Consider the following 25720-nt stretch of genomic DNA (forward strand, 5'->3'; position numbering starts at 1 on the left):
TGGGAGGTTCCTGTACTCGATCTCTCCTAGAGTTTCTTTGAAACCTTGGTTCCGCGATATCTCTGGAGAGCGTGCATTCATTCGAATGATGTCTAGACTTAGGTCTAATCATTTCGCATTGGGCGCACATCTCTAGCGTATAGGACAGGTCGACACAAAAGCATGTGGCTGCGGCCTTGGATTTCACGACATAGACCATCTTCTATGGTCTTGCGTGGAATACGAGGCTGCACGACCCACTTTGTTGGATGCAGTCGAAAAGCTGGGAAGATCTCCTGGTGTTCCCATCCGGGATATACTAGCTGGGTCGGACTGGAGCCTGCTAAGGATCATCTTTGAGTTCTGCAGGGCTAACGGATTAACTGTGTAATATTCCTGTAACAGAGCTATTGTGGCTGGCTGTGTATTGGTTGGTCGTTGTCGTTATCATGCACTCTCACGCCGATGGCATGGATCGCGGGGTGCTATGGAGGGACTTGCTCCCTTGTAGCATATTCGCGGTTTTTGGCAGCAGGGTGCGGTCATGTATCATCGTCGTGCGGCTTGCTCTTGCATGGCTGGTTGAATGAGTTATGTATCCCACTCCCACTCCATCTGTTTGTCTTTGTGCTACATGTTGTAAATCGCTAGTTTGCTTGTGATGAATGACTGTACGTATGAATGAATGAATGAATGAGCGTGGTTTGTATGGATGTTGGGTCAGCTACAGCTTGAGACAGAAGGTCTTTGCATGGACGAAGTCCTTGTAAAGATAAACTCTACAAAGACAGTTCCGCAAGAATTCTCAAAGCACCTCAACTCTGCTACCAGAGGCAAGAATGCAGAATGATGCAAACTAACCATCCCAAAGAGCCCTGGAATATGGATTGGATTAAGACCCCTGCAATGCCCACGGACAAGAGCGGACTACTTCAACGGACAAGAACGAACCAGAAGAATTCGAGCCTTGGAAAATTTCTTTTCCACAGAATAATGACGAAGCATATGATCTCGACCTCTGCCACCTCCTATTGGACCACTCGACAAGGACAAGGATCGGATTTTGACAGCAACGTCCGAGCACACCCGGGATATGGTGCCCTCCTAAAGCTGCGAGAAGGAAATGTCTCGCAACAGTCGTGCATTAAAGATTAAACCGAATTTATATGTACTCTAATTTTAAGCAATTCGGCAAAGCCGTCCCTCCTGAATAAAAAAAAATACTAGATATCTTTCTTACAATTTTCTTTAAACTTGTTTCAGCTTTTTAATTAAATTTTTCGTGATGTTCTTGAAATGTATTCAAATATTCAAATTATTAAATGAATATTATCATGTTTCGATTATAGGATGGATCGATAGAATTCGAAGAGTTTATAAGAGCTCTTTCAATAACTTCAAGAGGAAATCTGGATGAAAAGTTACATTGTAAGTAGAAATATAAATTGGAGCGAGTGATCAGATTTGAAGCTAAACTATATGTCGTTGGTAAAAATTTCAGGGGCGTTTCGATTGTATGATGTAGACAATGACGGTTTCATAACACGGGATGAAATGTATAATATTGTTGATGCAATATATCAAATGGTGGTATGTTATTCATTTGAAACAAATTTAATTCCAACAAGTCATAAAATCTTCAATAACTTAACCTACTTTTTTTAAATAAATTCCTGTAATAGGGTCAGCAGCCACAAAGCGAGGACGACAATACACCACAAAAGCGAGTGGATAAAATATTTGACCAGATGGATAAAAACCACGACGATCGATTGACTCTGGAAGAGTTTCGTGAAGGCAGCAAGGCAGATCCAAGGATTGTACAGGCGCTAAGTTTAGGCGGTGATTAACCAAAACACACAACGCGGGAGGAGGAGGAAATCCCGCCTCGTTCATATTGCTACAATGCGCATATGAACATCAAGATTACTCACTGCAACGCAGTGTTTGTAAGGATTTTAACCTGAAAAATGTTTTATAACCCATTCATCTTTCTGCACAACAAACCACTTGGAGTTTAAGCTTCATTGAATTTAACATCTATTAATACATAACTTTCATTAGGTTAAATGTTTCAACAAAAACCCAAGGCAATGTTCGACACAAAACTGATGCTTCTTCTTCTTTGGCTCAACAACCGTTGTCGGTCAAGGCCTGCCTGTACCACTTATGGGCTTGGCTTTCAGTGACTAATTGATTTCCCCCCATAGCAGGATAGTCAGTCCTACGTATGGCGGCACGGTCTATTTAGGGATTGAACCCATGACGGGCATGTTGTTAAGTCGTACGAGTTGACGACTGTACTACGAGACCGGCTCAAAACTGATTACTCTGTTTGTATTTTTTCACTTTATTTATTATAATTAGCATTAATATTTATAAGAATTTATTAGTTTCGGTCCATCATAGATCTGTTCAAAAATGCAACCACACAATATATGCGTATGCAATAGCTAAATTTATTGAAAATTGTAAAACTAACGCAGGCCATAATCTTTTTGATATTGCAAGCAATGTGTAATGAATATTGAAACTACAACACTTAACCAAAGATTCGTGCGCAGCACGTTATATGATGAACAATGTGAAAACAATCGATAAAAAATTACTAGCAATCAATTTACTATAAAAATGTTGCCAGCTTATAGTGCAGATGTGCTAAACTAATTCTGATTGTTCGTGAAACTCGTGTTGTCCAGCTCACTTCTAGTGAAGTTATGTAGCACAATCATATTACAAATCGGTAGACAGACAACATTTAGATACTAATACATTAACATGCTTGAAGAAGAAAATGTATTACTATGAATCACAGCAATTAAATTATTGATAATCTTAAATAAAAGGCAATCAACGTATGCCAAATGTTAATCAAATAGAAGCATTCATAGCTTTTACAGGATTTAAATATTGACAACGAACCCATTATATTATTTATCAGACATTTTGCCAAATATTGCCAGTTAATCTATCAGTTAACAGTTAGTACAGCGCCTACCATTATAATATCGACAGTCGTTTTTTGCGATTCACATGAAATATGGAAGATATAAATGAAAACTGCGAAAGAAATGGACAAAATGTAATTCCTTGCATATCATTTTTTTAAACCAATAGCAAACGACTTTTTCCGGAAAAAAAAATTTACTGTGGTGATTTTTATTAACAGCATTATTCACATACCGAGTATAGTTCTTCTTTTGGCTCAACAACCGTTTTTGGTCAAGGCCTGTCTGTACTACTTGTGGGGTTGGCTTTCAATGACTTTTGGATTACCCCCATAACAGGATAGTCTGTCCTACGTATGGCAGCACGGTCTATTTGGGGCTCGAACCCATGACGAGTTATTCGGAGGATAGTTATCTGTTTTATTTGTGTAGATACCGGCTTCAAACCTCATGCAAATTCACACGGCAAATTCACAAAAACCTCATGAACATTTCGGTTTTTTATGGATAATGTGCCAACTAAAAAGCACTTAATAAATAGTTGGCAGTCAATCGAAATTCAATCAGTGAGTTTAGACTGTACATAAATTTATGCGTGATTTTTCGAGAACTGTCAATATGTCGGCTCAATTCTGTTTGCCGGAAGCAAAGCTAACGAATGTCATCTACGACGACTGAGGAAAGTTTTCAGATGAGTGGTCCAAGGAACTGTCCAGGAAGCCACTTAGTCCGAAAATAGGTGTCCTACTTTAGGAAGCCACTACTGCAGGTTCGGATTCATGATTTCATGGCAGCAACAACATTCTTTTAGGGGATACGGGTCATGTCGGACACACAGTTGCACAGTCCAGCTTGGAATGTTTTGAAAATCATGTTAATGAACTTGGAAATGTTTGTGATGCAAATATATCATTTGAAATCTGCTGAAAAACATAATGAAAGTAATACGTTGACGTTGTTGTTGACGTTGCAAATTGACTCAGACAACCCTGGAAATAACACGCACACTTAGGGTGACGGTCCATACGAGGTTTGAAGCCGGGACGGGAATGTTGTTAAGTCATCAGAGTTGGCGAAAGGACCGGACGAAACGTATAAAATAAAATAAAATAGGAATACTACTGGTCTAGATTTGATCCATGTCTGAAACATATTTAGATACTATGGTGGTCACAAATAAAACGAGAGCGGTATCAGGGCTCGGAATGGTACAGTATCGGACAGAATGATAGGACCCTAGTTTTTTCAACGCAGCATGCACCCGTTGGGACAGGTTTATGTGTGTGTGTGTGTGTGTGTGTGTGTGTGTGTGTGTGTGTGTGTGTGTGTGTGTGTGTGTGTGTGTGTGCATGTGTGTGTGTTTATGTATGTTTGAATGTGTATTGGTGTGTGTGTTTGTTTCACAAGTATGTGGTTTCGGATAGATTTGTTAGTAGTTTTTTTGTGTTTTGGGTAAGGTTTTTGATGTAATAAAAAACCGGTGTAAAAACGGTCCTGCTCTCCCCCTCGCGATGTTCCTTCGATCTATTAACAATTTTACGGTCTTCTTTCGCCGTGGTCTTCTGAGGACGTCCGGTTGACTTGCGCGTTTCGGTTGTCCAAACACATTTCGGATGTCCGAAGCGCGTTTGCGACAAAAGTGCGCGATCGTTCCATTACGAACTCGATCGTTTTGCGCTTAATGCCAACAGCAGCCATTCGCTTTTTCATATGGCGCTGATAATCGGTACAACGTTTACCTCGACCCATTGTTACTAACATTGCTTGCTTGGACCGTCAAGAACGCGCTGGTAAAAAACTTGGACACGGCTGATCCCGTGCTCTGCCTGCGTTCTGCTTCTATACGTGATGAATAACATCGTTGTTTAGCAGCGAAAACATGCGTATGGATAAAAACTATCAATGAGTAAGCAGGTGAGCGTCAACCCATTTAAATCGAGAACAGAATACTGCCGCGCTCATGAAACAAAACGCCCATTGAAAAGAACAACAGCGCGCCAGCTCAATGCACGCACAAAGTTTAACATGCGCGCACAACGTTCAACGCAGAGATGCACGCAGGCCTTTCAATGGCGTGCACTGGAGAAACACCTGTAAGGGAATGCCGAATTCATTGCTATTGTGCGCGTGTCCATTTCGCATCGCTGTCGCATTCACATCCATCAACCAGCACACCTGCGTTTTCGCCCGAGGAACAAGCGCTGCTGTCGATGCAAACTTTAGTTTTTATCGAAGTGTAAATGCACGATGTTTCACATGATAACACACATTATCAGAATGCTTTCAACGCAATATGAAACCATGTCAAGCTACGTTTCTTCCTGCTTATTAAATTACCCCTGCGTGGTGGGCCTGCTTATTACATTAAAAACCTTACCCAAAACACAGAAAAACTACTAACAAATCTAGCCGAAACGACATACTTGTGAAACACACACACACATACACACAACACACATACACACAACACACACACACACACACACATACACACACACACACACACACACACACACACACACACACACACACACACACACACACACACACACACACACACACACACACACTCACACACACACACACACAAACGCAAACACACACAAACGCACACACACACACACACACACACACACACACACACACACACACACACACACACACACACACACACACACACACACACACACACACGCGCACACACACACACACACACACACACACACACACACACACACACACACACACACACACATACACATACACACACACACACACACACACACACACACACACACACACACACACACACACACACACACACACACACACACACACACACACACACACACACACACACATCACACGTGGTAAAAGAAATGCACGGTGCGATGAAAAATTGGGGTCCTCTATTATTATCCGATACTGTATCAGGATCTGTTCCAAGACTGACAAGGAATCTTAATGATTTCATGAGCCATTATAGGTTTGGCATTAGTTCTAGTATCGGTATATGATACAGTTTCTGTAAGGGGTCAGGATCAGTTGAAGTGCTGGTGTGGGTTCGGGATAAATTCTAGTACAGTACGGCTTTAAGAACTGTTCCAGGATCGATCAATTCCAGAGTCTAGAACAATTCCAGGACCGGTATGGGATCGAGATCTATTCCAGGACTGTGGTATGGTGTCATATTATTATTCATGCATATTTTGCAAATGTGCATGTTATTATTCCAATATGTTTTTCAACAGCTGTCAAATGTTGAATTTGCATAATGATGAAATTTAAGTTCTTACATACACTCTCCCACAATATTTTATTTGTTTTTTTGTACAATTTTTATTTACAGTAATTATTACAAAAAGCCAGTGGACTTTTTAGTTATGCTACGGTCCTAAATTGATTTTCTCGTAATAATAAGTCATTTTTCCATAAAAATTTGAAAAATATTACATACACATGTGAAATAGTATTGTTAACAAATTATAAATCTATCGTCCTTGCAGTTATCGTATGTGATCTATTGATTGATTATTTTGCAACAACATAGTTTGAGTGAAGAAAATAAAGAATCAAAGAAATTATAGAAAAACTTATCTTCATTTTTGCACTCTATCTTACAAAATATTCAAACATATTTGATACGCTCTTGAAAATTTGTAAAAAAAACTATATTAAAAAATTGTATGACTCCATCCCTCTGTTTTTGGACAAATAACAAGCCCAATAATTATAATAATAAAAAAACAATATTTTCGAAGTGGTGGTATTGTTTTGTTACGTCACTAAATTGTTTTTTACGGAAAAAGACGTGTTGAAAATTTGAAAAAAATATGCAAAGGCGTTAAACCATGTATTGCCTAAATCATAGTTTCAAAGTTTTTTTACTGTTGCAAATTGCATACAGATATGGTAGGCGTTGTATTACAAGATCTTCAGTTCATAAAAACCGCATTATGCGGAAAATGTCAATAACAATCGGTTGACTAGTTCTGACTGTTTTCATACAAGATATCCGGGTCGTTGAACTAAGCAGCAGATGAAATTTAAAATAAAGAATACATATTAATAGGTATGGTAAAGTCAAACACAAGGCGACCGATTAAATTTCATACAGTATTTACAAAATAATGGCAACTATTTACAACAATATGACACCGTCTGAAGTACGTTAATATTTCACGTACAAGTGATAAGACATAAGTTTTTGTGTTTACGAACAACAATCAACTACTTTAAATTTTAAGATATAATGTTCAAACAAACGGGAATAATTTTATTTTTTCAAGTTTTCTCATGATATTCTAGTATTCTCATGGTATTATATTCTGGTATTCTATATGATATATACATCTAATTTATTACAATTTCATTGCTTAATATGTACTTACCCACGAAAATGATACTTTTTCAATTATTATACAACATTATTTTCCCGACTAACATACTTATTCCGTTCAACAAATCCAGTGTTTCAGAAGTTTTTACGAAAAGCTGATGCTGACTTTAAATATATGTAAATAACATCTTATAACTATTTAAATTAAATTGAATTGAATGTTTCGAATTGTTTTTATTTGTTTCTTATTAATTAATCCTTCCTTTATGCCTTATAGTGCACTTTATCGATGAAAATACATTTTTGTACATAAAATCCTCTCTACTATGATAAGATTTTTGGTTTATTTTTAGGCAATGTAAAATACTTTCACTTTCATTCATTTTTTTTAACTATAAAAAAATATTTATGTTTTTCATCGCATGAAACAAGAAAAAAAATATGCTAAATAACATCTTTAAAACATTTAAAAGATTATTTATTTTATGAGATATGCTACAAGCACTCAAGAGTGCAACGATTTTGTTGATTTTATCAAACAACGGCAATAAGTTCAAGTCCTTTTTTGACATTCACATGAATTAACTTGCTGGAAGCAATTCCTAGTCTATATTTATAAAAAATCAAAACTCGACCGAAAATTACCATATAAAATATCCAGTATTTTTCTCCACCAAACAAATGCGGTCATGAAATTTAGTTCATCTTCAAGGACAGTGTCATAGCTTTTTTGGATGCAATTTTATTAAACGCAATATGCTGTCAAAAATGTGTATTTAATAACGAAGTTTGGTTGTCCGACGTTATCGAACAAATTACTCACTAAACATTTTGACAACACGTCCAAAAATTGCATTTGACGAAGGATCTCTAATGTAGCCTTACACATAAAATACCTATTGCACGTATACAAGTGCATGTTTTTCACATAATATGATACGTGCCTGTTTATGGGTCATATGTTCAGTTGATTGATATTTCAAGTATTTTGTTGTGAATAATAACCGTTGATTACCTTTTGGTTTATTTTTATTGTTTTCCTTACATAAGAGTAAAAAATCCACTCGTTTAAGATTGCTAAGGTTTGTTCATCCCACCTAAAAAAATCTAGCAGTTTACATATTAGCAAACTAAGTTGAAATATCATACATAAAAAGATATGGAACGTGCAACTAATTTTAAGGCTTTCATCCACACGTTTCATTCTATGATTTTGATTTTTTTATTATTGACTACTAATGGATAAATTTGAAAACCCCTAGAGTAATTCTACTCACACTGAAATTGAATCCGAGCAAATAACTAAAAATCTATTTCAATAGCAACTAACAGCATTTTTAGTGAAAGATTTCTTCACTACATGTAAATAACAAAGATAGATAGACAATTTTTTTCTTTTCGTAGTTAAATAAGCACATTTTTAATTGATATTTACTACATGCTATGAGTTCACAGCTAAAAAAGCTTAAATGACTTTATTACAGTCTTTGCAACCTGTAAAATTTACCTTCATTGTAAAATTGATTCTTTGCTACCTGGTCTCAAAAGTATCAGATCTCCAAAGAGGACCGGAGTCTAAACACACGCCGGCTTGATAAACTGGATGGCAATATACACAAATTTATTTCACAACTGCTATTCTTGTATTTCTCAACTGTCATTCTCAACTGCTAGCGCTTCTACACAATGCATTACTATACTTACACTTAAAATCTTTGTGTGGTCGTTTGCGCTGGCTCAAATTCGGACAATTTTGCGTATATTGGACTACAAAAAAGCAAATAGAATTCTTCCATCCAAAGTGATTCGAGTATGCCTTTTTTTAAATTACAGAATCTTTTCAATATCGCTATACCGTAGATTTTTTTTGTAATTATTCTGTTTAAATTGTTTAGTTGAAATAATCTCTGCTTTTGTTGATTAAAATGAAAATGAACTTCAGTGGAAGTACTGAAGTAGTTTTAGATTACAGAGATTTTGAGTCTTTCGAAAAGTCAAATGCGTTTTGACGTATGAAATCACTCAATGTAATGTGTTCATATTAAATAACCCACTAGTACGCTGGATCCTTGAATTTGCTGTTCAGACAAAATTTCCTACAAGATGTATTGCTCCAAATCCTCGGAGGTTTAAAATGGCAACTAAGAAATAGAATACGCGCAGCAAATCATTATAAAAATAAAATTTAAGCGTCTACGCACAGCAAATCATTATGAAACCAATCGATTTTTCCCTCAAGCTACAAAAAAGTCCTTAAAACAAAAAAAAAATGGCACTGGTATACTGCGTTTCATAATGATAGGTTGAACTATTCTTTGGCGATGTTTGCAGAAATTTTCCTTATTTAATTTCAAACAACCTCAAATCTTGTTCCCCAAGAAAAAAAAACAGTATCACAGTGTTTTGGAAATACACACGAAACCGTAATTTAAATAAAAATCGTAGTTCTTGTCAAAAGTGATTTAAACTCGGAAGACCACTGACGGTTAAATGATTTTTGTTGTTATAAACTAATAATTTGAATCAGTTTTTCCTCGTGTTGTTTTCTATTATAAATATTTTTTTTATAAATTATTATAAATTATAAATTATAACTTTTGTTAGAAAGCTTTATAGGTTCTCCTAGCTCATTAGATTTTAAGGATTTGATAAGGGCGAATAATGTAACTCCAGTGTTAAAGAAAAAGTGTCAAAATGCTAATTTTCAAGTATGGTCCGTGTTAGCGTACTCGATTTGTCTCTGGTTTGACATACCTAACTGAATGAAGGACATTTCCGACATTTCAAACGGAGACCATTCTTTGTGCTTTCCATCTCACAGCTTTGCGTCAGGATAAAGCTACGGAAAGCATTTTGTATTCACGGTTTTACTTTTTTTTCTTTTTTCTTATGGCTCAACAACCGTTGTCGGTCTAGGCCTGCCTGTATCACTTATGGGTTTGGCTTTCAGTGACTTTTGGATTACCCCCCATAGCAGGATTGTCAGTCCTACGTATGGCGGCACGGTCTATTCGGGGCTTGAACCCATGACAGGCATGTTGTTAAGTCGCACGAGTTGATGACTGTATCACGAGACCGGCTAACTTCACGGTTTTACTATGAACTTAATATTTAAAAAAAACGCAAATTACATATAATTTCATTCAGAATGGATTTTTTGCAATGATTTATTGTAAAAAGTGTAGTAATAACAAAATTTACAGAACGTAGAGAAACATAAACCAAACGCTACCTTGCATGTCATCGCCAAAAACATTAATAGAACAGCATACAATGTACACCATTTGTAGAAATAATAATAAAATTGTACGATACTTCTTGTGTTTCACGTTGCATTTTATTTTGACAAATAAAGCCATTTCAATTTGGCATTTTCGGAACGAAATTCTCAAACAAATTTCTAACAAGTTTGTATAATATCGATTTCGTTCGTGTAAAATGATAATTTGACACTATTCCGTTTGAATCAGGCAATTGGCAATTGTTTTATATTTTCAGATTTTTAATACAAAATACTTCTAAAACTAGCATACTTTAAATTTAGTTTGTTAAAATTCCTTAAAATCTAGTTTAAATCTGTTGTTGATCATTTAACAACTATAACAAATCAACATTCATCATTCTTGTGAAATGATTCAGAATGTTTATAGGACGACTTCTGTAGATTACGAACACACACATTTGTAATATATTTTACAAAATCTTTCACGAATCTTTTAGCATGTAATTTTTAGATTATCCTTACCTTTGGGTTGGGGGACACTTTTACAAAAAAATAACCGTTTCACCCTTTTGTCTCGTTACATGTTTATGTTTATGTTACAATTTATGTTGGTCATACAAATTACAATTTGATAGAGTAATAATTATTATAAGTTTGTGTAACATACTGATTAGAGTTTTCATTTCCAATATGTTTACACGAGATGATAAAAAATATTCTTCTTCTTCTTCTTCTGCTTGCGAGAGGGGATGTATCCTCCTATGTTGTTCAAACTTGTTCAAGCTTGTTTGAAACAGCATATTCCGAGGCTTACTCTCTCTGTAAAGACTTCGACTATCTAGAGTCATATGTAAAAATTATTATTGTTCATTTGTTGTCTCATAACACAGTAACTAAAATTTAAATTTATAAATGACTATATCATTTGTAAACAACATCATTCAAATAATGTATTGTGTGAAGAATGTTTGGTGTTGCTTTGTTGTTATTTTGTTAAAATATTTTACAAATTATTAACTGAAAGATTATGATAAAAACTCAAATGACAAATTTACCAAAACTGTCAAGCTATCAGTATGAAATGCAGTGTAAATGAGTTTACTTTAAAAATTGCGTTGAAGTCTAATTGTTTTTGCCCATGCCATTTTTTATGAAGCGATTTTTATCCATAACATTTGATTATTTGTTTGTTTACTTAGCTATTTACTTACTTTTTTCAAATTTATTTATTTATTCATTGTATTTACCTTTGACTTATATATTAACTTATTTATTTATTTAATTTTTTTAATTATTTAATCATGAATTTAAATTAATTTATAAAATATTTTGTATTTATATTGAATTAAAATATTGATTTATTTTATAAGTTTTCATTAAACAAAATTTGCTCAAAAAATGTTACATTTAAAAAGCTTGGTATCTTATAGTTCATAGAAATCAACCAAAGTAAAAACCATGTACCGCCTAACACCCGAATAGAACCTGAACCTGAAATTCCGCAAAATCGAAACACAGCGACGGTAACTTCCTTAAAATCTACTCCAATAAACGCATAAAATGAAAAAATGAATGAGTACTACCATTGTTTGTCATAGTCAAAGCTTGTAAATTAAAAAACGCAGATTAATAAACGTGAGTTAAAGATACAAAAATCGTTTTAAAAATGAAGAAACGACTCGCTAGCTTGTGTTAGAGAAGATGCACTTTAAAAAGTGCTTTATACATTTGAAGGTGCATTATAAAGATGTCATAAGTATTTAATATTTGATGCTAGCCATGTAACAGAACATCAATATTGTTAAACATATTAATAGAGGAACAAAACAACGCAAAAGAGCAAATTTTAAATGGATGTTAAAAAACAAGAAGCAATAATTGTTAAAGTTATCTGAGTTGAAAAGAGAGTTGCATTTGAGTGAACCTCATAATGGCTTTAAGGCCAGGAAATTGTGAAATGAAGGAGCAGTTTCCTAAAAACCTAACGGCCTATCCAATAGAGGAGTGAGATAAAACAATTGGATAATAACATTCATACCAAATTATGGTATAGCAAAGATCTTGAAAAGCAATATAGCCTAAAATCATTAGAACAACACACATTAATTCAAGACCTTAGTTGTTGCTGGCATGTTGCTGCTTCAATTTTCTGTTAAAATTAATTTTCTTGAAAAACAGGAATACTGACAATGACATTTTTTTAACCCAATACTTTCCTATCACTATAGCATTTGACATCATTAAAATGAAGCTTAGCGGCTAATAAAAACGTTTTGGGCCTGGGATGCAACTCTCCCTTGTTGTTATGAACTGAAACAGGATGCTTAATACGAAAAAATATCAATGAACAGTTTACTGAGCTTTACTTAGTTATTTTTACTTCTTACTGATGACACTTTTATACTTGCAAAGTAATCATACGTGATTGTTGATTAATGTGTTGTTCTCATTTAATTCATTGGTAGATTTAAAACATATATTGCAGAACGTAAACATTTTCAATAGATTCAAAAAACTTTCGAAAAATTAAAAAAAAAACTTTGTGGATTGTTGTTTCAAAATATTGATGAAACAGATGCGAATAAACACCAATGATGTCAAAACATACAACTGAAATACATAATACTTTTTGTTGCGACGATCAATTATGGGCCACCCGAAGAACGCGGTTTTGTAACTCAAACCCGCTCGGGTAACGGGTCTTCTCGACCGTGTTTTTATTATCTTAATTTTTATAGAGACTTTAAGATAATTTGCCTCATTCGACTCTTTATAAATTAAACTAATTCAATCCTTAAAATCTAACATTCTTCTTTGTAAGCCATTTGTGGCTTGCAAATTACCTTATACCGGTTAGTCTCTCTTTACTTGAAGCTTTTATCTGTTGATTTTATTGAAAATATGTATGTTACAAATGTGGTTTTGGTTAGAGTTGTTTATAAAAGTTAGTAATACGAATGAATTTTAAAAGTTTAGGCTGGCAGTCGATGTCTGGTGAGAGGATGGTGTCGATGCTGTGGTCCTATTGGCAGGTAATGCGTTCTGCTGAATATCCATGGCATTCTGTTAATATGTGACGGACGGTGATGTCGACGCCTCAGAAACTGCATACTGGTGGGCTGGATTTTTGCAATAAAAAGGTGGGGGTGAGCCGGGTGTGTCATACCCAAGGTCGTGATAGAATTCTCTGGTCTTGGTGTGATGGATGGTCTTTCCATGGTGGTGTTGTGGTCTTGATGGTTCTCAGGAAAGAGCGACCGCTGCTAACCCAAAAAACTATTCCAGCTATTGGTGGTGATGGTTTTGCTAAGGCGGATGAAGTCACGGCATGGAGGAGTGTTATGGCCGCACGCCGTGTTACTACGTCCTGCGTTGGCTAGCTGGTCTGTTTTTTCGTTTCCCTGAATACCTGTGTGAACAGGAATCCAGGAAAATGTGATTTGGGGGGAATTTGGTATATTGCAGAGTTGTTGGATGTTCGGGTCGCGGGTGGTTCGGGATTCAAGTGCTTGAAGAACACTTTCACTGTCAGTGAAGATCACGTTGGGTTTATCTCTGTGTAGACCTTCATCAGCAGCAATAACCAGGGCTATTACTTTTCTGATAAAGATTGTGGTATGGTCTGGTAGCCGAATGGCGCTATTTTCAATGCTGGAGTAAATTCCACAGGCAGTGGAACCAATTTGTACTGATCCGTCAGTGTAGATCAAATGGTGGATATGGTATTTTTGTTTAACGAGTTCAGCAAAATGACGGTGGTGAGCGGGCGAGTACCGATTTGGATGAGTTTGGTGACTGAGGGGTGTGTTTGTTGTATTAGCGTGGTGAAATCGGCGATTGCCTGTTGGATAAGGGCATGTTTGTCGACTATCTTGTCGTTGTCGGTTATGTTCTGGTCGAAGGGTTTAAGGCTGCTTTCACACATAAGTGATGCAATAGGGCTCGTGACGAAAGCCACAGTGGCACATCGGATGGCGATATGGTAGAGTGGTGCTATTTGGTTTTGGAAATTTTCCCGTTGCCGGGAGACTATTTCGATGCCGTAGAGAAGTTTTGGTAGAAGCCAGCTATTGATGATTTGAAGTTGTGTTTGGTGGGAGGCGCGATGTTGACCGGTTCCAAGCATTCTGAGCAAATTAATACGGTTCTTCGCTTCTCTTTTTACCCGTGTAGTGTGTGCTTTACATGTTAAGTGACGATCAAAAGTCACTCCTAGGATTCGGCTGTGCGTGTGTTTGGTATTACTGAGTTATTGTATGGGATGGGTTTTAGAGTATGATATTTGCTATTGCAGATGTGAAGTATTTTGGATTTGGAGAGTGAAATTGTGTATCCTGTCCAACGTAACTATTTCTGAACTATATTGACTCCTTCTTGTAAAGTTGTGTGTGATTCGGTTCTATTGTTGGATGCTGAGACAAGAACTATATCATCAGTATACATAAAAGATTTAATGTTACTGAGCATGGGGCGGAAGAGCGAATCTACACCAATCAGGAAAAGAATGGGAGAGAGAATGATACCCTGGGGAACACCATTCTCTTGGCCGTGCAGCTCAGAAGTTTGAGTTCGAATTCAAACTTTAAATTTGCGATTTGAAAGGAAGCTTTGAACATACGCTTTCATACACCCTCCAAAATCCCACATATTGAGCTGTTCAAGAATTGTATATCGCCAGGTTCTGTCAAAAGCTTCTGATAAATTAATATTGCACAGTCGATGTGGTGGCCTTTGGGGTAGTGGGTTACTAAAAGTTCATTAAGTTCGGCAAAATATGTCTCAGTACCTTTCCCACCTCTAAAGGCCTGTTGATTGGTACTAAGGTGGTTCCGGTCGTCTAATTCTTGCGTCAGTCTTCTATTTACCATTCTCTCCATGATTTTGCCAATGCAATTCAGGAGAGAAATGGGGCGGTAGCTATCTATTGCATGTGGTGCTTACTGGGTTTTTGAATGGGAATTGTGAAACAGGTTTTCCAATCATCCGATATATTCCCGGAATAGCAAATATTATTGCAAAGCTGAAGGAGGAATGTTTTGGACCGGTAGGGGAGATTTTGAAGCATTTAAAACCAATGTTGTCCAGGGCTGAGGACAAGCAACAACATTTCTTAAGAGCGCAATAAAGCTCATCAAGAGAAAAAAGACTACAGCAATTATCCGCAGTACGCGATACTCGATATACGCGAATTCGCAGTACGCGATTCCTCTAAATTTGACAGCTCCATTTGTTTTTTGCAAATATTTTAATTATTTGAAATATTTTATGCTCTTTTTGAATTTCCTTAGTGTTCTTAATGCATTTTGAATTAAATTTGTGCAAAAGATACCTGTTTTATAACAAAAAACTTCAATGCAAAACTCTGTGACGCTATATTTCACCCCTTGAACCGGTAATGTAAACTATTTTTCCATAGGAATCCGCTATACGCGAAAACTCGAGATACGCTATTGCGCTCGGTCCCGTGCGATAGCGTATATCGGATAATGACTGTATTGTAATTTTGGTCGGAAGTGTCAATGCACAATGGGCAGTTTAGAACAAATTTCGGGATAAAATTATTTTTGCAGAAATTGTTAGTTTTTATCATTTGTAGTAAAGTGTTATGATAGTAAATAACATTTTATATGTAGTTTGCATCCATACCACCAGGTGGCGCTACATACAATAGTGTTTTAAGGAATCTTTGCTTTGTTTTTTCTTTAATTTTGTGTGTTTTTTTCTTGTATTTGTTGTTTCTAATAGTATAAACCATTTTAAAATATACTGTGATGTTTCATAATATATGAACAAAACATAATCATTTTGAATAAGATATTTTTTCTGCTTTGTATAGGACAATTGTAGCTAATTCTCATCACTTTTCCTCACAGGTAGTACAAATATTAAAAATGTACATACACAACCTAGGTGAATGCTATTACAAGCTCCTAACGTCTAATTCACATTTCTAAAGACATGAATAAAGGCATGTTCGAGCAGCAACGCGAATCGTGCAGATTTGAACTGCGGATCGGATCACATCCGCGCCCGTTGATGTACACATCTCTATCGATCTTAAATTAATAAATAGAGGGCGAAAAGGCTTTTTCCCTCTCTTCATCACCAGCAATTTCTTACTACGGCTTCGGTAATTATTAGCAGCAAAAACCAAAGAAAGAAAAGGAAACTTTATCCGAAAACTATTCGCGACGAAACAAGGCATTTAAATAATTAGAAAGAGCAGGTACATTGAAATAAAGTAGTTCCCAAATTCGTAACGAAAAGCTGCACATATTTTTTGTCTTTGAAGGTTAAAATTTTAAATCTGTTGTTTAAAAAAATAGGAATTACACATTTTTCTGGGCATTGATATCACACAATATTCATCCAATACTTTTCCCAGTCCTGAACTACCTTCAGAAGGGATAATAAAAATAAAAATCTGATGTTCTTGGTTTTACAACTATCTGAAAAATCAGAATTCAACTATAGCTACAAACAAAGTATTTACTTCATTTGTAAAGTTAAACCCTGTCTTTGTTTTAGTGTGTGTAGCTACTGATATTGAACTGGTTAACGAATCAGAGTAATACAGCTCATTATACAAAATGTCCTTCTGGATGCATTTTCTTTCTTGCAAAATATTCTTTGTAGCATATTCCCCTCTATCCTTATATTTAGTTTGTCATGACTTTTGGGAGTTTCTTCTCGGCAATAGATGCTGGTATATTCATAACATTTTTCTGTTATGCGTATGATTTTTTGAATTATTTTCCTTACACCCGTCTATAATCTGGAGCAGTACCAAAAGGTTCGTTGGTTCTGATTTGCTTCATTATATTTAATAATAAATTCAGCAATACGGCCGAAGCCGTTCTTTCTGAATAATAAATTTAATAATAAAGTTAGGTTAGAATACAAATTTACTTATTAAATAAGCACATGTGCTGAAACTAAGATGCACAGCTTCGTAATGAAAATTAAAGGTAAACAAAAGCACGTAGAATATATTTTTTGTAGAATACACTAAATACGCTACACTAGGCACCTATGGAGCCGCCTAGTTACGCATGTGTCTGTTTTTAGAAAAAGTTGATGTGAAAAAACTTCAATAAAATTCGCGTTCGCAAACTTTCGCAGAATATTTCTTCACAGATTGATATTATATATACTACACTATTATGTGACATATATGAGACAACGCCACTCTACGCCACTTCCATAATGGCATCAAGTCAAAAATTAAAATGTTGAAAATTTTCGGGAAGTTTTTTCAGTTCTTATCGTATATTTTTGCAAAAAATTAACTTAACTCAAAATCTTTAATATAAAGCTGACTAAATATCCTTTTTAACATGTCTAAACTTATCAAAATCGGTTCATATTTGAAAAAGTTACAAAGGTTCAATGTTTTCCAAAAAAGTGACGATTTTTCTGCGTTTTTTTAACAAGTCTCGACTTTGAGAGGTCTTTTCTAGAGAACCAGAAAAGATAAAGAGCTCATATTTGGTATTTTTCTTAGTTTAACCCTTAGTATTAAAACCTATTATTTGGAATTGCGCTATTACAAAGTTGATTTTTTGAATTTCATCCCGGCAAATGCCCATTGTGCAATGGGAAGTGTCAATGGACTCAGAGAAGAATTGAGATGGAACATGAGATGGAAAATTGTGTATTCCAGATGTATCATAAAAGTATCTAGCTAAAGCCTCGGGTATTTCTGTTGGTGGAATGATGGTGTTTTCTGTTTTTAGAATGATTGGTGCAGATTTGTGGTTTTTACCGCATAAAATTGCAACTTTCTGGAATATTGTTTTGGTGGTTGTATTAGGGTTCATTTGAAAAACAAAGTTTCTTAATGTTAGATTTTTTGCAAATTTGACGGCTTCTCTTGATTCATGATTGGCGTCTTGGTATTGATCGGCCAAGAGCGGGGTAAAAATATTGTCTGGTTTTCTTGATCGTTGGAGACTCTTCATTGCTTTTCGGCGAGTCTTTATGGCAAGGACAACAGTTTTATTCCACCAGGGAACTGACTTTCGGCAAAATGTACCCTTGTAAGAGAGATACTAGTAGTTGGCCTTAGAGAGATACTAGTAGTTGGCGCCTAGAGAGTTGGCCCCGAAGTAATCGCGTAGCGAAAACGATAACTCTTTGTGTAAGAGATATAAAAAACTGGGTTTCGGTTTTGGTGGAAACTTTATTTTTGCACATGGTTTTTATACAGCTTTAAAATTACTGTCCTTTTTCGGTCGCTGTCGAGATGCCTGTAGCAGCCCACTGTGCAGTTCGCGTGGCTCGTACGCAGAGTACGAGCTGTCATCAACAGAGCTGTCAGAATTCCTTTGCGTGAACGACCATTCTGTTTGGCGCCCATTTTGAGAGTAGTCCGATTTGTGAAAAGCAAAAATAAAGACAATTGAACTAAACTCTAAATGCCAATAATGATGCGATGGCGATGCCAACCGCAATAGCGAGAAATACGATCGCACGAATCATTAGCTTCCTGGAACACGAACCATCCACATTAAACGCTATCTGTCGGTGAGATTTAGCACTATCTATATAGTTGGATGTTTTCTGTCAACCTAAGTGACACCTCTAATTTGTTTGTTTACGATCGCTGCAAAACCCCACTCCGGGAACTAGTTATCTGTCAAACTTTTTACCGGGTTCATTAAGCTTCGATACTTCAATTGCAAATTATTATATCGTACGTTTTCAAAATACGTTATCTAGAGGATGGTAATTAAACAAAGGCATTACGGGAAAGGTGGACACTTGTCAAAAAACTGGATAAAAGTTATTAGTGAATTATTCAACAATATAGTATCCAATCTGGAGGTGTGACAACACATTTGAGAACCATTTTTGGCATGATTTCTATCAAATTTGTACAAACAAATTTTCAATTGTGCGCTCGTTTGTAGATCTAATTTGGCTACTATGGATCTTTAGCTATTTAAATATGCATTCTTTATATTTTCGGAAGTTTTATACGAGCTAACAACTGATGAAAAAACGACAAAAAAAGCTTTACAAATATTGCTTTTTGGTGGTTTAGTTTCCCCAAATAACCAAATCGTCCTTAACCCACAGTAAAACCACTTCAAACCCACGTGGGTTTGTGGTGGTCGATTCAGTCGTTAACCCACCAAATTTTAGAACAATCGGAGCTGTCAGTTCCGACCCGATGTATTTATCTTGCCCACCCTTAACCCACCTCTTCCAAATATGCTTTGAGGAAAAGATTGGTCAAGGGTTGGCTAAGGTTAATATGCTGGACAGGATTTTAACTCCTCGATTAATTACATTCATTCACTTACATCACTGCACTTCAACTTCAGCAATATTATTAGTCTAAACTATGCACTAGCGAAATGGAAGAGTTCATTCGCAAGTAATCAAACACACATATTCACATATTACACATGAATGTTTTACAACAAACCAACTTAAAACACACGTTTAATTGCTTCCTTTGCACAATTAAATAACATTTTAACACAGGTGAAACATGTTGAGCAAATAAATTGCCCGTGCATAAAAAACTGACTTCAACAACATTGAAGTGGCTGCTTCTGTGGCCATGTGGCTTAACCCACCAAACTGATAGTTTTTTAGCTTTGTTTGATGGAACTGGATTTTTAGTACAAGAAATTGGTGGCGTTTTCGGTATCTTGGTTATATGGGTCATAACACTAACGTATGAAGACTTTACCCCGTGACAAAGATATTTTTCATCTGCTATCAATTGTTGATTTACAGATGTCATCACACACCTTAAAAAAAGGGTAACCCGAAGTAATGGACCAACCAGCCACTGAAGAAAGCATACAAATTTGCGAAAAACGGATTTCCTGTTAAACAGCAGCCATGCATTATACTGTCACGACGCATCGCACGACGCTGATGATGCACCTCACGAATAGATACAGGAATCAACCATCAGTGTCAGTGTGGGAACCCAGTCACCCGGGCGGAATGAAGGTAGAGGCCCAAAACCAAAATGCAAAATGCCAATGTACAGGCGATGTGTGATTGGGTAACCTTAAAATTGCTAAAGGGGACAAAAATTATCAGTTCTGTTCAAAAATTGGGATTGCCCTCTAAATCCGACACGACTGCAACTTCACGAGAGATGAATAACAAAAGATGAGTGCAAGGTAGAATGAATAGGCACACCATACCCGATCTGTGCTGATCACACCATACCCGATCTGGGCACACCGAAAAGATGAGTGCTGATGGCTCGTTCCACCATACGCCAGTGGTCTGCGAGGCGATGTTGTTCTCGGCCGGAAGCGCTTCCCCGAGCGCTGTCGCGTACACCTCCGCCACATCAGCACACCGGTTCAAGTTGAGCCTTGGGGTGGGCAGACTCCGTTGGTTGTTAACCACGGAGAATTTCTGGCGCAGCTTTACCATGACCAGGAAATGGTTCGAGTCGACGTTTGCGCCTCTATGCGTTTTAACGTCGATAATATTCGAGAAGTGCCTTTCATCAATCACAACGTGGTCGATTTGGATCTTTGAATCACCCCTCGGGTTTCTCCAGGTGTAACAGGTTGGCTGATAAGTCCCCGGTCTAACAAAGAAAAACACATTTTTTTTTTGTCAAAATTCGTTTTTATTATTCAACATAGTTCCCTTCAAGAGCGATACAACGATTATAACGACCTTCCAATTTGTTGATACCATTTTGGTAGTACTCCTTCGGTTTTGCCTCAAAATAGGTCTCAGTTTCGGCGAACACCTCTTCATTGCAGCCAAATTTTTTCCCTGCGAGTATCCTTTTGAGGTCTGAGAACAAGAAAAAGTCGCTGGGGTCAGATCTGGAGAATACGGTGGGTGGGGAAGCAATTCGAAGCCCAATTCATGAATTTTTGCCATCGTTCTCAATGACTTGCGGCACGGTGCGTTGTCTTGGTGGAACAACAAAATAACAAAAGTTGATTGACAAAAGACGCTCTGTCTCATAAACTAATTGACATACAGACGTCAAATTTTGACACGAATCATTTGAAGGTTGGTACTATATAAAAATAATATGCATTTAATACTAGCGGCGCCATCTATGTGTCAGACCGGAGACTTATCAGCCAACCTGTTAGCTATGGCGGTGTGCATGCTGGAAGAAGGTGCTGCGGATGCTCATGTGCTTGGAGGAGGCAAAGTTTATCAGTCTGAGGTCGTTGTCGTTTGTCAGCTGGTGGACGCTGATGTTGCCAATCGTTGGTTATTATGCCTCCTCCTGTCCGACCTGAGCATTAAGATCTCTGATGACGATCTTCACGTCATGTTTTGGGTAGGGGTCCTACTCCCTCTCGAGCTGCGTATAGAAGGCCTCCTTCTCGTCATCGGTGCTCCCAAGGTGCGAACTATGCAAATTTATAATGCTCAGGTTGAAGAATCTGCCACAAATTCTCAACCTGCACACCTGCTGATTGATCGGTCACCACCCGATCACTCTTTGCTGCATCGCACCTAGCACCATGAACGCTGTACCGAGCTCGCGCATCTCTCTACCACTCTGGTAGATCGTGCAGTTGCTACGAAACTGGCGCACCGTCACGCCTTTCCAGCCTTCCTCCTGAAGTGCTACTTTTTCGGAACCGCGGGCCTAGACCTCATCGAACGCAATTCGGGTCTTTACATTCGATGTGAGGGGTTTGCAGTTCCATGTCCCGAGCTTCCAAACGTAAGTCTTTTTTCCATGCGTGGATCTGAATCGATTGGTCTGATACGGTACTTCTTCTTGTTGGTTTTTCGTTGCAATGTATTTTTACGAAAGTGGTTTGCAAAGCCTTTCCTCTTTCCTGCAATCTCGTCGTAGGGCCTACGATCCCTGGTTTTTTAGAGTCTTGCAGCAAGCCAAGACGGGATAAGCCAGTGTAGCCCTTCGGAAAGGAGCATACGCTAGAGTCATGGGGATCAATCATCATTTTAAACATAAATATATATGTTATTAACCGTCTTGTGTACGACCACAAAACTTTACGTTATCGTACAACCGGCTACCCAGATAGACCATAGATTTTGTATGGAACAATGATATTTTTCGTGGTTAAAAGAGTATATCTTTTAAATTCCTTGTAAGATTTGAATGAAAACTGTCTTAAAGGTTCATAATAATGTTTTATAACATATCGTAGTAAAGTTAGAATTTTAAAAATCCTATCAATATTTTTTTCAATCAAAAATATGTCCTAACTCCATTACCATAACTGGCCAGTAGTGATGGGCGTTTCGGAGCGCACCAACGGCTCCGGAGCCGGCTCCGGACTAACGGCTCCGGAGCCGGCTCCGACTTTTTCCCGGAACCGGCTCCGAAATTGCCTGGAGCCGGTCGGAGCCGGCTCCGGCTTCGGAGCCGTTTTACCCATCACTACTGGCCAGGCCGCATGTTTCAAGTGGATGATTAGTCTTTTTTTAAGTTTTACTTACGTTTCTTTCAAAAGTTATATACATTTTTAATTTGTTTTGCTTATTGTATAAAAATATATGTTGACGATCTATAAAATATGCTCATCATGTTTTAATACAAAACCGGCTACGACCGGCTCCAGACAACTTCGGAACCTCCTCCACTCCAACTCAACGGAGCCGGCTCCGCACCCACGGCTCCGAAGCTGACTCCGCTCCAGCTGCTCCGATACCGGCTCCGCACCAACGACTCCGCACTCACGGCTCCGGAGCCGGTTATAACAGATTGCACCAAAAAATCATTTTCAATCAAGTTTCATACGGGAAGATCCATAATTAGCTGAGTACATAATGTTGAAAGGAATCTATAAAAAAATTGATAAGTTTTGAACATTTTTCAACAATTACACAATCACAACGGGTGTTAGCTTCTACACTTGCGAGATGATAGATTCGTTTTTTACATACATCATACAATGCCGTCTCTCTTGAAAGTTATTCCAGAGCCGTTGGTCCGGAGCCGTTGATTCACCGCCGGCTCTGGAGCCATTGATTCGTCGCCGGCTCCGGGGCTGTTGGTGTGGATCCGGCTCTAGAGCCGTGAGTGCAGAGCCGGCTTCGGAGCCATTGGTGCGCTCCAAAACACCCATGCCTATACGGCAGTAACACTATGACGCTATGAGTAACACAAAAGTATGAGTGTGTGAGTTAACTTTCAGCCAATTCTATTTCGTTTGCTTATAGTGGTTGATATCAGTTTAAAAGAGGTGATTTCAGTGTTAATTTCAATTAATTGTTACACAACAAGCAATAAAATTTAACTGTACACAACTGTAATACAATATTTGAAAGAAAAGAAAAAAACATAAGCTTCCTCTCAAAACATGCGGCAAGGCCGGTTGGGGTGTTGGAGATACAGCACATTTTTTATTGAAAAAAATATTGATAGGAATTTTAAAATTCTAATTTTACAACGATGTGTTATAATACATTATTGTGATCATATAAGACAATTTTCATTCAAATCTAACAAGTAATTCAAAATATATACGCTTTTAACCACGAAAAAACATCATTGCTCCATACAAAATGTATGGCCTACCCGGGTAGGCGGTTGTACATGTAAAGAGTATATAAACGAAAATAATTTAAAAAAATATTTAAACATTTTTGATATTTTTTATTTTTTGCACTTGGGTAGAAAACATCTTTTCTGAGGTATTTTAAAAAATTTGATGTCGATATGATTTTTTAATCCTAAGTTATTTTGGAATAAAGATGCGAAACTTACTCGGGTAGGCGGTTGTACACATGACGGTTAATGCGTCATCTTATGATTGTTTTTTATGGAATATGGATGGAAATATGGATTGATGTCAAAATAACAGTGGAAAGTGGTTTAACTAATAAGATACAAACCAAAATCCTTAACTGGTCCATTTCGCCCCGATTTTCCTTAATTGATTTTTGCCACAATCCCTACGTTTACTTTCTCAATCTCTACAACAGTTTTCTCCACATCCCGTCGGGGTCACCAGTTTGGGACATTTTACTACTATTTTTGGATCGCACGGAAATAACAACTTTCTCAGTCGATGGTTAGCGCGTAAGAGAGAGTTTAATATATTAAGAATGCTCGAATCATGCTGTTGTAACATAGGTTCGACACCCGACACTATTAGACTTAGCAAATTAGAATTAGATTAGAATAGCAAAGACACAATTATTAGTATAACATCCGCTATAATTATCTGCAGTAAATTCATTACATCCTAGACACAAACCGCACTAAGGCTAGAATGAAACAGCTAATGATAGAATGAAATAGCATGATAAGTGGCGTGATCGTATTCACCAACACACTCAAAAGAAACAGTTTTTACAAGTAAAAAATTTTAGATTAAACATTATCAGAACATAAATTACTGTAATTAGATGCACACAAATATAAGACATAAAAGTGCAATATGTTCTAATCCGAACCAACTAGATAAATAGGGAAAATTTAATAGAGTTCATCCAATTGCGCAGTAGGATAATACACATGGTAGCATACCTAATGTACGCAAAAAGTCACGTACGCATAATGCAGGAGATAGAGCAGGATAATAAATTGTAATCATGCATAACGGAGCGGATAAGCTAAATATGCCCATAAGCGCAATGTAATTATTTCGTATAAAAGGAAGCTCGCGCGTAGCTAGAAGAGAGTTGTTGTATCAGTAAAATCCCGCAGTCCAGTCCGCCGCGCAAAAATAAGTTCGCAAATCCGTAGAAGCCAACCACGCTATTAAGTATAAGTAAAGTGGCAAAATAAAAGTGAGTTTATATAAAAGTGCAAATACAATCCGTCTTAGTCAGGAACGACACTAAGTGATGACAAGTTCACTACACTGTGTATGTTTATGGTGTACAGTGGCCGGCAAAATAACGATATTTTCTTATTGTAAGAGGCATACACGAGAGAGCAGAGGCATTCTACATGCAAGCAGCAAAAATGTTTCTACGTGGCTAAGCGTGTATCTTTTTACTGCTTGTTAGATTATTTTTTTTAATTACGCATAAACACCATACACTGACCGATATCACATTTCTTGAAGATATAGCAAAAAACGGAAATTAGTGGTGCTGCTATAGAACCCAGAAACACGTGAGTACTTTTAGACAACCGCGACGAGTGGCTTTTTGTGATTCGAAATCCGTACTCGGCCCGTATGTCACAGATTCTTACACATAAATTGAATAAGCAGCTCAATCCGGTCAGGAAAGGCAAATTGAATTTCTTTTAATGTCCTTTAAATGATAATAATAATAAGAAGCTTT

The 25720-nt window shown here is 37.0% G+C and overlaps 2 protein-coding genes across 4 annotated transcripts in view; one reads left to right on the forward strand and one right to left on the reverse strand.

The window, feature by feature from the left end:
* Positions 1 to 12848, forward strand: part of LOC120948954 (frequenin-1) — a 152908-nt gene extending 140060 nt beyond the window's left edge. For all 3 annotated transcript variants that reach the window (XM_040365860.2, XM_040365841.2, XM_040365852.2), the window contains exons 5-7: positions 1329 to 1407; positions 1481 to 1569; positions 1662 to 12848. In XM_040365860.2, coding sequence (XP_040221794.1) covers positions 1329 to 1407; positions 1481 to 1569; positions 1662 to 1829 — 336 coding nt within the window. In that variant the 3' untranslated portion in view covers positions 1830 to 12848. The remainder of the gene's footprint in view (positions 1 to 1328; positions 1408 to 1480; positions 1570 to 1661) is intronic.
* LOC125906728 (uncharacterized) overlaps positions 1 to 25720 on the reverse strand; it is a 363957-nt gene that overhangs the window by 45761 nt on the left and 292476 nt on the right. The window lies entirely within an intron of this gene.

This window comes from Anopheles coluzzii, chromosome X (assembly GCF_943734685.1).
Source record: "Anopheles coluzzii chromosome X, AcolN3, whole genome shotgun sequence".
NCBI classification, from domain to species: domain Eukaryota; kingdom Metazoa; phylum Arthropoda; class Insecta; order Diptera; family Culicidae; genus Anopheles; species Anopheles coluzzii.